Genomic DNA, 14,200 nt, shown 5'->3' with positions numbered 1-14,200 from the left:
GTTGTGGAATCTCCATCTCTGGAGATATTTAAGAGTAGGTTAGATAAATGTCTATCAGGGATGGTCTAGATAGTATTTGGTCCTGCCATGAGGGCAGGGGACTGGACTCGATGACCTCTCGAGGTCCCTTCCAATCCTAGAGTCTAGGAGTCTATGAGTATGAGTCTATGAATGGCGTCATCCTTAGAGGGAGCCTAGTTCTAAGTCCAGGTTCTTATGGACCACCAGAACCTGGAATCCCTCCAAATGGCCAGACACCACAATCAACGCCAGATCCGCTGGTCCCTCCTTGTTGTCTGATTTGACTTCATGGTAACCTGTTGTCTGGGACAGGATATTGAAAGGTGAATGCTCTGTCTTTCAAGGATGAGTATCTTGAACCTGGTGGAGAACCTCCTTTCACCATTTTTAAAGTGCCCACTTTTTGTCAACGAGTCTGTAGACAGCAGTCTGATTCCCTGCATTCATTCTCTGCTGCCCATTGATGTGTTTGCAACCCAGATCCGCCAGACCCTGGGAGGTGGAGATGCCCAGCCAGACTCAGAGTTCAGACTACAAGATGGTGTTCTCTATCACAGGGATCTCATTTGTGTTACAGAGGGCCAGCCTAGACTTGGGGTCTTTAAATTATGACACAACATGCTGCTTGCTAGTCACTTCAGTCAATCCGAGCCCAGGAGCCCAGTTTGGTTAACTTTCTGGTAGCCAGATCTATGCATTTACATCAAGACATATATGAAGTCCTGCAAACCTCTATTCTGGAACCAAGAGTCCACACTCCAGACAGCTTGGCTTCCTCCAACCCTTGCCTATTCCACCCCAGCATTGGTCGACTGTATCTAGTGATTTAATTGGGCAGAGGCTTCACTGTCATGGGCACACAATGACTCCTAATCATGGCCGATCTCCTAACTACGATGGCGCACTTGGTTCTGTCCCACGCCATCCCTACTACCTTGGAAATGGTACATCTCTTCTTAGAGAACATCTTCTGTTACCATGGACTACCAATTGGCACCATGTCAGACTGGCATCTCATTTTTGGAGGGAGTTTCTAAGACTTCTTGGCATTGAGCCTCTCACCTTATCTGCCTATCACCTACAAACTAATGGGCAAACAGAATGAGTGAATCAGATTCTTGTACAGTATCTCCGCTAATTTTTGAATTACCACCAGGGATAACTGGTTTTCCCTGCTTTCATGTGCAGAATTTGCCTACAAAATGCAACCCACACTTCCGCCTAACAAAGCCCATTCTTCGGTAACTATGGCTTTCATCCACATTGCCATCCAGACACATCCATGAGTTCCTAGTACCTGCTGCCATGAACTTGACCACCCACCTGCACCAAGTGCACCAATAACTCAAGGAATAGTAGTGATCTGCTAAAGAGGCTTGCAAGCACCATGCTGGCCAAGGTTGCCAGATCACCTGGAACCGTGCCATGGTGTTTGGCTTGATTTGGTTATCCACTCAGATTCTTCAATCAGCTCACCCATCTGCCAAGCTAGAGCAGTGGTACCTGGCCCCATTCACAGTCTCAAGCTAGGAGAACCCAGTAACATTCAAGTGACAGCTACCCAAGTTCCTAAAGATCCGTCCTATATTTCATGTCTCCCTTCTAAAGCCTTGCACTGAGAGCCATTCCTGAACCACTCCAACACACTGCTACCACCCACAACCATTAGAGGGCAGGAAGGATACTTGGTAGAACAGATTCTTGACGCACACACCCCAGTGAATTAGGAAAAACTCCAGTATCTGGTGGACTGAATGGGCTATGGTCCAAATGACCAGTCCTGGGAACCAAAAGAGAACATCTATGTCCCAGATCAACTATGGGACTTCCACCAAACTATACTAAGATGCCTGGCCCTAGAGCCATTAGGAGGTGCTCCTCAAAAAGGAGGGATACTGTCAGGAATCATGAGTTTGAGACCAGCCAGCTGACCTGCAGATACCCTAATTGGCTGAGAGGCATCACCAGGACTGCTTTTAAGCCCAGCAGCCGCAGTAGGCTAGTGGCTGCTCAACACTTAAGCCCAAAGCTGCAATTTCTTCTGTGTCTGCCTTGTCTCCTGCCTTACTCCAGACACGCTTCTGCCTTGTTCTTGTCCTGCTCCAGCCCTTCTCCCTTGCCTTGTTCCTGACTCTAGCTCTGACCCTTGGCTCGTTCCTGGCCTCTGACTACAGCTCTGACCACTATACTTTACCACTCCTGCCCCAGTTCATGACACATACAGGGAGCTACTGCTCTCTCTCTCTCTCTCTCACACACACACACACGCAGGTCTGCATTTAAGCTCAGCAGTGGCAGCAGTCCATGGCTGCTCAATGCTTACACCTGCAACTGCAATCTCCCTTGTGCCTGCCTTGTTTCCAGCCTTGCTCCAGCCCTGCGCCCTTGCCTGGCTTCTAACTCTGGCTCTGACCCTTGGCTTGTCTCCTGGTTTCCGACTTCAGCGCTGACCCTTGGCTCTAACCATTAGGTCAGACTGCCACATCCCAGTCCCTGATAGCTTGAGCAGCCCAAAGAACAGAGAAGACCTGATTTGGCTGCAGGGATTGACCCCTACAAACCTAAGTCAATGCCCTGCAGGAACATAATGTAGCGCGCCGGGTGCAAGCCACATAGTCAGTGACTCAGGCCCCTCCAGAACTGCAGATCCCAATACCTGACAAGTTTGACAGTGACTACAAAAAATTCCACAAATTCTTAAACCAGTGCCCTCTCCTGTTCCTGATGGACCTGCAGTTCTTTCCCACAGACCGAACCAGGGTGGGACTTATTAATCTGCTGACTGGGGAAGCATTGGCATGGGCCTCTCAACTGCTTGAGAAATCTAGTCCCCTCTTGAGTCAGTTCAAGGAGTTTGTCCAAGCCTCAACAGTGATCTTTGACCACCCAAATTGTACGCGCAGGGCAGAAGTCATGCTCCAGATCCTGAGGCAAAGATGTCAGCCACTTGCTAACTACGCTGCAGATTTTTGATACATGGGTGACAGACGCAGAATGAAAACAAGGCCTTTCAGCGCTATCGTTTCCGGCTTGATCCAAATGATGAAATCAAAGATGAGCTTGCATGGATAGTATTCTCCACTTCTCTGGACACATTTAGCAACCTATGCCTCAAGACAGACAATTGCTTATTGGAACACTGCCAAGAAAGGAGAGTGGCTTTTCAATTCACATCTGTCTCAACAGCACCGGTCAGTCAACATCCAGTGCCCACTGCACAGTCTGAACTTGTGTAGGTGGTCATGGCGGAGAAGGCCTGATGCCAGGTATTGGATCTCTGCCTCTACTGTGGGGAATTTGGGCACTTTGCTTTGACCTGTACTGCAAAGGCTAGTTCCATATCTCAACTGGAAAATGCCAGGCCACAGCCCCCGGACCTCCCCACTGGTGTGGCATCTAATCAGCACTGAAGCACCTTCTGCTTCCACTCTGTCTACAGCATCCTACTCTGATGGAGGTCAGCACGAAAGCAATGACTGACGCTGTCTCCTCTGGAAGCTTTATGGACTTGGACTTCGCTTGCGCACACAGGATCCCAGCACAGCACAAGGACTTACCCAATGTAACAGAATCCATTGACGGATCATTCCTCTTATTAGGTCTCATCACCTCTGAGACTGCGCCCTTAAAATCACAACTCTTCAGTGGCATCGCAAAGCCATTCAATTGGGTCTGGTTTGTTCCCGCACTTCCTGGACATCCATGGTGTTATCACACTCATGATCCACATCCTCTGGAGGGCAGGAATGATTAGTTTCCTCTTGTCCTACGGTCAATAGTCTTGTCACCCTGAACCAGGTCTCAAGTTGGAGGCTCATTTCTAGTATAACCCCAAGGAAACCCTGACCTTTTGGTTACCCTGGGACAGAAAGGCTGAGTCCAGTAGACTCTCCAGTCAACACCTGCCTTGACAATACTGATGAAATACTGGGACCTTGCAGAATTCTTTGACAAGAGAAAGGCTGATATCCTCCTGCCTCACAGTCACTATGACTGTCCCATTGGCCTCCAGCCAGGGGTGGATATCCCTTTTGGATATATTTACTCCCTCTCAGTTCCTGAGTTGTGGATGCTCCAAGAGTATCTACAAAAGAATCTGGAAAAGGGATTAACCCTTCTGATCCGTATCTGGGAAGGGGATGAGTGGAAGTCTGCATTCCATACCTGATAGGGACACTTGGAATACTTACTAATGGCCTTCAGGCTGTGCAGTGCTCCAACACTTTATCCATAACACTTTCAGAGACCTGTTGGACCAATTCATCGCTCTCTACCTCAACAATATTCTTGTTTTTTCTGAGGATCAAGCCCTTCATGACCAATATGTATTCTGAGTTTTGGAAAGGGTTTGCCAGGATTATCTCATTTTTAAATTGGAGAAATGTGAATTTGATCACAGTACGATCACGTTCCTCAGATGTATTATATCACCTGATGGTCTATCAATGGAACTATGCATTTATGTCCCAGGTGGTCAGCCTATGCTCGAAGTTCTGAAATCATGTCATGCCTCACCGCTCGCTGGTCCCTTTGGTGGAACTAAAACAAGAAACTTAGTTTCATGGAACTTCATGGTGGCCATGTATGCACTGGTATGGACTAGTATACCATGAAATATGTTAATTCCTACAACTTGGTCTCCTCCAGGCCTTGCCCACCCCAACTTAATCCTGGTCTACCAAGTCCCTGGCCTTCACTGTAGAATTACCTTGCTCCCATGGTTGTTCAGTGGTGCTAGGTGCAGTTGACTTCTTAACTAAAATGGCCCACTTTGTCCCTTCTCACACATTCCCTACAACCCTGCAAACAGCCTGCCTCTTTCTAAAGCATGTCTTCCGGCTCCAGGGACTGCTGACTAGCACTGTGTCAGACAGAGACCCACAATCTGTTTCCCATTTCTGGCACAGACTTTTAAAACTCCTGCATATAGAGCTCTTTACCTGAGGCCAATGAACAGACAGAACAGATAAACCAGATCATAAAGCAATACCTCCAGCGGTTCTTAAATTATCACCAGGATAATTGGGTCTCCCTCCTGTCATAAGCCAAGTTCACCTACAACAATTCAATCCATGCCTCCACCCAACAGAGCTCATTCCACAAAAATTACGGCTTTTATCTCTGCTTTCACCCAGCATTGCCCACAAACTCCCCAGTTCCTGCAGCGGCGGACCAGTCACGTATCTGAATCACATGCAACAAGAACTTACAGAACATCTGGAAGCCTCCAAGGAAACCTACAAGTATTATGCTGATCAGGGCTACCATGCCACACCTCACTTTAGCACTGAGGACAAAGTCTGGCTATCAACTTGAAATCTCAGATCAACCCAGCTATCATCAATAGCTAAGCCCATTCAGGATCCTCAAGCAGATCAACCCAGTGATATTCATGTTTCTATTACCAGAGTCAATGAAGACCCATCCTGTGTTTCATCGCTCCCTCTTGTGGACCCCTTCCCAGGTTAATACAATCTGTCATCACTACCCATTGCAGTCCCTGGGCAAGAAAAATACCATGTCCAGCAAATTATTGACTCCAAGTAAGTATAGGGCGAGCTTCATTACTTAACGAAACGGGAGGGCTACGGTCCTAATGACCAGTAATGGGAACCAGCAGAGGAAGTTCATGTACTACGGTTACTACATGACTTTCATCAGGCCCATCCCAAGTAGGACGGGCTGAGGTCCCGTGGAAGGCACCCTTGAAAGGGGTTGGTATGTCCCTCAGCTAAGCCTGGCCGGTTCAGCTTTCAGGAAGGTTAATGAGCTCAGCTGGGCCTGACTGGCTGGCCCATCTGATTGGCTGAAAAGAGCCAAGAGGTCTTCATTTAATCTCAGCAGCAGCAGGTTGCTGGACTGTGCATGAATTGTTCCCAGCTTTACTCCAGCCATGCTCCAGCCTCGTTCCACCCTTACTCCAGACCTACACCTGCCTAGTTCCTGTCCGGCTCCAGTCTGCTCCAGCCCTGATCCTGACTCTGGCTCTGACTCCCAGTCCCTGACACAGAGCTATTCCCACCCCTGACCCACACCAGAGTGATTGCCTTCTCCACATACACATCAGAACTATTCCCAGCCCCCGCCCCATGCATCAGAGCTGTTCATCCCCCCACACACACCCCAGAGCTATTCTCCACATATACACACCACAGCTATTGCCCAACACATACACCTGAGCTATTGCCCCGAGAGTTATAGCCCCTACGTGTACGTGTCTAGAGCTGTTGTCCCACACACATGCACGTGTGCAATGTAGAGCCATTGCCCCCACACACACACCAGATCTACTCCACACATACACCCACACACCCCATAGTATTTCCCCACACACACCAGCATGCACCCCCTCCACACACACATGCACCAAAGCTATTCCACCTGCACAAACACACACAGGCACCAGAGCTATTACCGCACACACCCACATACACACACCCAAGCTATTCCACCTATGCACACACACACACACACACACACAGAGGCACCAGAGCTATTATCCCCCACACTCGCATACCCGCACCAGAGCTATTCCACCTACACACACCCCAAAGCTATTACCCCCCCATACACACCAGCCTGCTTTCCCCCTTCTTCCCATCACATTGCCTATCTGAATCCTAAAACTCTGGGCATAGATTTTGGGTGCTGGTTTTTCAGTAATGGGCAAAATGCCTACTCAAGGGAGTCAGATGTCACTGCTGCACACCTGCACACCCAGGGGGAGTGTGTATGTTGCACAATCAAAAAAAAGCAGAAAGGAGCAAGGTTTTCATTGTACAATTGCACATCTGTGCACGGAAACACACACACTCAGCAGCAATGTGTGAGTTGCACAAACACACAGAGCGGAAGAGTGTTGGCTGCATACACATGTATACATACTAAAGGAACTGTGTGTTATATTCCACAATCAGTGTTGCACGTTCAGGGGCAATGTCAGCACATGATCATGCCTAAATCCACAATCAGCTTGCACACACATGCCCAAGCAGGGGTAACACATCCACTGCAACATCACCCACCCCAGAGGACCCATGTGAAACTGTCCCCGTGTGTGCACAAGCACAAGAGGCCACAAGTCCACTGAACAATCACACCCATCCCTGTGCACTGACAGCAATGTGATGTGTTTGATTCACACACATCACACTAAAGGATCACCATCATCCCTCGCCCACTTTGCATGGGGAGGGGTTGTGTCTCCCAACTCGCAGGCCCCCTCCCCACCTGGAGATACTCATATGGCAAGGACTGTTGCAGTCTGCTGCTCTCACACGGAGTCCTAGGACACTCTCCTGGCTGGTGAGATCAGAAGGGAGAGCTACCCTTGCACTGATGGAGGGGAATGGGCTGGTTATAGATGGCTGGCACCATCCCAGGGAATCATGCATCCTAGTAGCTGTCTCAGCCCCCCAGACCAATGGGGAGGGGTGTGTAATACTCACAGACCAGTGTCAATTGTGAACTTCCCCATGTGTCCATACACACACTCCATTGCTTTGCCTGGGACCTTAACAGTGAGAACCCAGTGATACTGCATGTAGCCACCTCTGCAGCAGAGCATGGCAGAGCTGCACAGATCTATACATTCACATACTCATACCCTCACTTCACGTTTCCTACAAACCCTCACATACATACCCCTCCACGCACTCACCCTACACACTCGTATGCCTCCATGCACGTGCCCTACACTCCTTCACCCTGATGCTCATATCATTGCATATTTGCACCCCCATGCACACACCCTTCACACTCGTATGCATCCTTCCACATTCCCTACAAGCTCACCCTGCCAATGCACCCCCCTCCGCCTGGGCAGGGCACTGGAACAAGGGGTGCTGGGGATGCAGCAGTGCCTCCTCGTTTGGCAACTGAATGCCTGGCTTCCATCGTACACGTGTTACTGTTTTAATCAGTGGCTTACTGTCCCCTACCCCAGTGTACATATTCTACAGGCTCACAGCCCTCCAGTGCACACGCCCTACACACTCCACAGCACCCCCAATGCACATGCCCCATGTGCTCACTCCCCTCCCCAACACTTGCAAAGGCTGGAGCTATGGTCCCTACCCCCTGGCTCCACATCCTTCCTGAACTGGCCCAGACTACGGTGCTCCTGTTAGAAAGGCACTGGCAGTCAGTGAGAGCTGTGGGAGGAGTGGGGTGGGGGACAGCAGGGAAGGGGAAGGGAAGAGGGTGGGAAGGATGGTGTCAGACACAGTGTTAGTTCAGCCCCAGAGAGTCGCTCTAAAAATAAAAACCGGACACAAGAGCAGCATGCCCAGTCTGTCCCAGCATGCCATGCGATATGGAGAGCCAGTGGCGCTACCCGTAGAGGAGTGGGGATGACAGCCAGGACATCCAGTGGGGTTAACAGGCCAGCCTGCAGCCCGCCACACCATTGGGGTGGGATTCCCAGTGGGGCTGGGGGGACATTCCTTATAGGCCTGGTCCAAAGACCACTGAGAGTGATGGAGAGACTCAGCTTTGGAGAAGGTGTGAGCGGATAACCCCATGGAACTACCCCAGATGCACAGTGCAGAGGGGCGAGGTGAGGGGGAAATGTGGCTTGTGCCCCCAAAACATCCAAATTAATGGTCCATCTTTCATTGCCCCCTTGCTCCCACCCCCCAATCAACCTCTGGTCCTGACCCCACTGGCTGCCATTAGCCCATTTCCCACAATCCCTGGCGGGTTCACCACCATGGAGCAGATGTGACACGCACAGAAGTTGCTTCATGGGATGGTGTTTTCCATGGATTTTTTGTTGTTGTTGTTTTTGAGGAGGGGAGGTAAAAGGAATAAAAAAATGTAAAACCAAAAGAGCAAAAATAAAGAAATAATATATTTTTATTTTTTTCATTTATTTTTTGAAAAAAAATCCAATAAAGTTAAAAAAATTTTGCTTTTAGAAAAAAAAAATTCCCCAAAAATAAATAAAAATATAAACAAATTAAAAAATGTTGCTTTTGGAAAAGAAAGAAAAAGACTTTTAAAAAATGTTTCTACTTAAAAAAAATTTAATTACAAGCTTTAGCGGTTCAGAAACAATGGATTTTTTTTAATACCACATTTGGTAGGTTGGTTTTAATCTTATACCAACCTGGGGTACTGGTTATCGTCAATTTTATACTGACATTGATTTTTGGTTCATGTCAATTTTATACCAACCTTGGTTTGGTCGATTGGTTGGTTTTCAATCTACACCCACCTAAGTTTGATTGAATGGTGAGTATTTGATTCTTTTTATTTTATGCCAGCTCTGCTCTGGCAGCAGGGTTGCTTCTGCACTGACTCCAGAGTGGCTGACTAGTTTGTTTCCAGTTCTTGCTTTTAGACTTATCAAAGTTTGATTATTTAGTTGTTAGTTTTATGTGTGTTTGGGTAGTTTATTTCAACCTTTAAGTTTTGAAAATTACATTTCACTTTTTTGTTTAGTACTTAAAGAAAAAATTAAGAAATTAAAATAATGATAATTAAAAGCCCAATTAATTAAGTAAAAACAAAAAGGAGGGAAGGGAAAAGATAAAACCCACGGCAAACCAAACGTTTAGACAATTAGAGTGATATCTACCAGGTAATGCAGTTTGTTTACCATAGCGTGTCCAATTCCTGCGTGCTATATGTATTAAAAAATAAAATAAATGAGGGAAAGGGGGAATAATAAAAAAAAAAAAGAGAAGAAAAGGAAAAAAATGACCAACCATGAAAATCAAGGGAGATAAAAGAGGGAAAAAATCAATCTTCCCATCGCAAGAAGGGCGATCAGGTTTTTTTTAAAAAAAAAAAAAAGACTCCGCCCACCTTCCCCTTGCACATCCTGCTCCTCCCCGCCCCCCCGCCCAAACTCCTTCCCCTCCCAACCATAAAGTATTATAGAGAGAGAGAGATCTTGGTTAGTAAGAATAAAAGAAAGGAAAAGAGACTATTTAAATTAAAGACTTGAAAAGAAATGACCGACATTCCATTGGATGAGACAAGGAGGGTTAGTTCTGGCATCTCTGGTTCAGAGCTAGAGTCTTTCAAGAAGCGTGTTAGTAACACACACACAAAAAAGTTGTTAACGTAATTTCTAACGAGGTGGCGGGTTTGGGGGGTGAAGGGTGGGGAGGGGGAAGGAGGAAAAGCAAGGCCTATGTTAGCAGGATTAGTAGATCCTAAGTGGCTGGCTCTGGGGTCAGCAGAGTAGGGGAGTGGACTGTATCCCCAGCCAGGGGAGTCCAGATTTTATCTTGTATGTTGTGTGGGGAGGAGTGTATTATTGGGGGAGTGCTGGGGGCAAGTTTCGGGGGGAGAGGAACCAGCTTCCCCACTCCAGTTCCTGAGACTGTTAAAAATTTGTCCTGCTTTTTGTTAATTATTTTTGTTAATTAACTTTAGTCCAAAAAAGGGAAAGAATCAGAAACCAGGTTAGAAGGAGAAGCCAGTATGGAGGGGGAGCCTCAGTCTGCAGGCAGGCAGGGAGGGTGAGGGGTGGACTCCCACCCAACCTCTTCTACACCCCCACCATCTTCCCCATGTCTGCTGCATCCCCACCCAACCTCTTATACCTCCCTCACCTCCCCTAGTACATACCAGCCACATCCACCTCCCCTCACCCTCATCCAACCTCCTCTATCTCCTCCACCACACACCAGCCACACCCACCTCCCCCTCACCCGCATCCAACCTCCTCTACTTCCTCCACCTCCCCAGTATACACAAACTCCACACACCCCGTGCCCCCACCTGACCTCCCCCAAGTACACACCAGCCCCACACTTCCCCCTCGCCCCCATCCAACCTCCCCCACTTTCCCCCAGTACATACCAGCCCCACACCTCCCCCTTGCCCCCATCCAACCTCCCCCACTTTCCCCCAGTACATACCAGCCCCACACCTCCCCCTTGCCCCCATCCAACCTCCCCCACCTCCCCCCAGTACACACTGGGCCCAAACATACCCACTCATCTGCACCCAACCTCCTCCACCTCCGCCACCTCCCCCCATACACAGCAGCCCCACACCTCCCCCTCACCTGCACCCAATCTCCTCTACCTTCCCTGCACCCAACCTCCCCCTCACCCCATCCAACTTCCCCTACCTCCCCAGTACACACCAAACCCACACACCTCCCCTCACACCAACTCTCCCTACCTGCCCAATACACACCTATAACCCTCACCTCAACTTCTCTACCTCCCTGAGCTTCCACTCCACCCCAACTCCTCCTCCCACTGCCCAAAGCCCTCCCTCTTTGCCTACCCAATTCCTCCTGCAACTCCTTCCACCCCCCAACCTCCTCCACTTCATCCTCACTCTCAACCCCCCCAGGCCTCAATGCAGCCTGTCCCTGCCCCCGGAACCCCCATGAGTCACCAGACAGTGCCTAAGAATGAGGCTCCCCCCAAACAGTCACAAAGTAATAAGAACGCCTAGCCAGTTGGTCAGTCAGACCCAGGGGTCTCTGTCCCATGGGGTGGAAGGGGTCCTGCAGTCCAGACACCATGGAGAGGAGTGGGGTGTATCTAAGCTAGGGGATATCGTGGTGCATAACCACCTCCCCAACGCAATGCTCTGTCCATTCCCCAAATCCCCCAGGGTCCTGGCTCCCAGCTCCTGTCCCCCTCCATTCTTACCACTAGACCCCAGCTCCCTCCCAGAGCTGGGATGGAACCCAGGAGTCCCTTCCATGACACTGCTGGGAGATCAGTGGGTGTTTAGCAGTGGGATGAGTGGCTGGGGCACGGGGCATGCCGAGCCCTGAGAGGCAGAGGGCTGGAGGATGCCCATCCATTTTACCTTGACTCCTGTGCTGCAGCATCATGCAGGTCCAGATTTCCAAAGTCACTGGGAGCTGCCAGCTCTGATCAGTGCAACGGGTGGATTTATGCAGCACGCATGGGCTACAATGCCCACAGGCAACAATTCCTCTCACCGCACCAGTCACAGAAGGGGGATCTGACCCACGGGTGGGGGGAACAGCACCCACACCCAGGACACATCTGGCCAGCCTGGCATAGAGGGATCCATCAGTAGAGCCCAGCCCATATCTGTCTGTACCTGGGCTGGGAGTCAGGACTCCTGGGCTCTCTGCCTGGCTCCCGGAGGGGAGTGATGCCTACTGGTTTAGAGAGGGGTAACTTGGAATCAGGACTCCTGGGATCTTTCCCCAGCTCTGGGGGAGGCCCATATACCATTCCCTGCCCTCTCTCCCAAGCCAGCCAGTCCTTCCTCCCTGGGGCTGGATCGGAGCCAACACCACCTAGAGGGGAAAGACTCCATGTCCCATTCCCCAAATCAGCCACAGAACAGTCTTCCTAATAGCTGTGGTGGCTAACTGCAACACCCAGCCCCTTGTCTTCATTGGGGGAGGCTCAGGACCCCCACAGGGCAATGGGGCAGAGCCCTGAGCTGAGTGCATGGAATTTAAGGCACCTTGTGGATGTGTCACTAGCTCATTGTGGCCCTCTCCATCCAGCTCGTCTCTGGCAGGGGGGCGGGGGGATACTTTAGGAGGGAATGCTCCTCTTTTGGAGAAGGGATGGGAGGAAATTTTGGGGGGCTGAGGGGACCCAGGTGAATTTGTTTCAGACATATCCTCTTGCTGGCATCTGGACTGCCGGGGACCAAAGAAGTAAACAGGAACTTAGCCCGGCTCCCAGCCCATTTACCTCCTGCCCACTGGCACCATGGCCCATGCACCCACACCCACCCTTGGCACCATGAAATATTTGGGGGAGGGCGTTCTCGCTGGCTGGAAATTCCCAGCCCAGCAATGCTCTCCAGAGATGGCATCCTTGGGGCATGTCCTCCCAGCAATGCCATGGGGCAGGGGGACACCACAGACAATGCTCCCCTGGGGGTGACATCACTGAAGCACATCCCACCAGCAATGGCACAGGGCAGGGACACACCATTGACCATGCTGCCCTGTGTGGGGGGGACATCACTGGGGCACATCCCCCAGCAATGCCATGGGGTGGGGGCACACCACAGACAATCCTACCCAGGTGGGAACATCACTGGGGCACATCCCACCAGCAATGCCATGGGGTGGGGGCGCACCATAGACAACCCTGCCCAGGGAGGATCACTAGTGCAAACCCCTGCATCCCAACCAGCCACATGGGTCCCAGCTGGCGCTGGTGCATACCTGGCGCAGGTTCCGGGTCACCCGGATGTCATGCCAGTTGTTGTCATTGAACTTGCCATTGACGGGCTCCACCAGCGCCTCGAAGGCGCCCGACCCCAGGTTGATGACTAGCCACACGGCCCCGCTCTTGAGCGACAGGTTGACGTAGTCGGCCGACTTCCCCGTGTGCAGCATGAGGCCATTCCGCTGCAGGGTGCGGAAGGACAGTGTGATCTCATCAGTGCTGCTCTGGATCGGGTTGTGGGATAGGTCGTAGCAGAAGAACTCGTTGCCCTTGAAGGTCGCCACGTATTCCTCCTTCCCTGCACAGAGAGAAAGTGGCACAGTGAGAGGAGCAGGTGCACAGAGGGTGTGTGCACTCAAGGTTTAGAGAACATGTAAGAAGGGGGTAGGAGCACACAGAGTGTGTGCGCACAAGACGGGATGAGAGAGTGCGAGAAGGGGGCAGATGCACGAGGAGTGTGTGTGCACGAGGTGGGATGAGAGCATGCGAGAAGGGGGCATGTGCACGAGGGGTATGTAAATATCATCATCATTTTGTGTCTAAGTTATTATTCATTTTTGGAGCCCAGAGGACTCAACTGTAATCGGGGCCCCATCGTGACAGGTGCTGCACAGATCCCCCAACTGTAATTGGGGGGCCCTTGTTGCTGGGCACTGCACAGACCTACAGAGAGAGACAATCCATATCACAAAGAGCTCACAGTCTAAATAGACAAAGGGTGGGTGAGGAAACTGAGGCAATGAGGGATGAAAAGTGACTCACTCAAGTCAGTGGCATAGCTGAAAATAGACGCCCAGCCTGCCCCTGCTGTAATCCAGCAGCCCTCTCTCCCCTGCCAGTGCTAAGGATGGAAAAGACGGTTACTCACCTTTGTAACTGTTGTTCTTCGAGATGTGTTGCTCATATTCATTCCAGTAGGTGTACGCGCCGCGCGTGCACGGTCGTTGGAAGACTTTTACCCTAGCAACTCCGGCAGGCTGGCAGGTCGCCCTCTAGAGTGGCGCCACCATGGTGGCTGATATATACCCCTGCCG

The 14,200-nt window shown here is 50.5% G+C and overlaps 2 protein-coding genes across 24 annotated transcripts in view; one reads left to right on the top strand and one right to left on the bottom strand.

Annotated features, from left to right (window-relative positions):
• The window catches only part of NRXN2 (neurexin 2), a 365,564-nt gene that overhangs the window by 194,618 nt on the left and 156,746 nt on the right, over positions 1–14,200 (bottom strand). For 12 of the 23 annotated variants that reach the window (XM_075073260.1, XM_032798089.2, XM_075073268.1 and 9 more), the window contains 2 exons: positions 13,163–13,464; positions 9,602–9,646 (listed from right to left, as the gene is read on the bottom strand). In XM_075073260.1, the coding sequence (XP_074929361.1) occupies positions 9,602–9,646; positions 13,163–13,464 (347 nt within the window). The remainder of the gene's footprint in view (positions 1–9,601; positions 9,647–13,162; positions 13,465–14,200) is intronic. The other 11 variants (XM_075073261.1, XM_032798058.2, XM_032798101.2 and 8 more) reach the window with 2 other exon arrangements.
• Positions 1–14,200, top strand: part of SLC25A45 (solute carrier family 25 member 45) — a 386,904-nt gene that overhangs the window by 234,947 nt on the left and 137,757 nt on the right. The window lies entirely within an intron of this gene.

Source organism: Chelonoidis abingdonii, chromosome 17 (genome assembly GCF_003597395.2).
Source record: "Chelonoidis abingdonii isolate Lonesome George chromosome 17, CheloAbing_2.0, whole genome shotgun sequence".
In the NCBI taxonomy this organism is placed as follows: Eukaryota; Metazoa; Chordata; order Testudines; family Testudinidae; genus Chelonoidis; species Chelonoidis abingdonii.
Note: the sequence above shows the minus strand (reverse complement) of the source record. Positions and strands in the feature narration are given on the sequence as shown.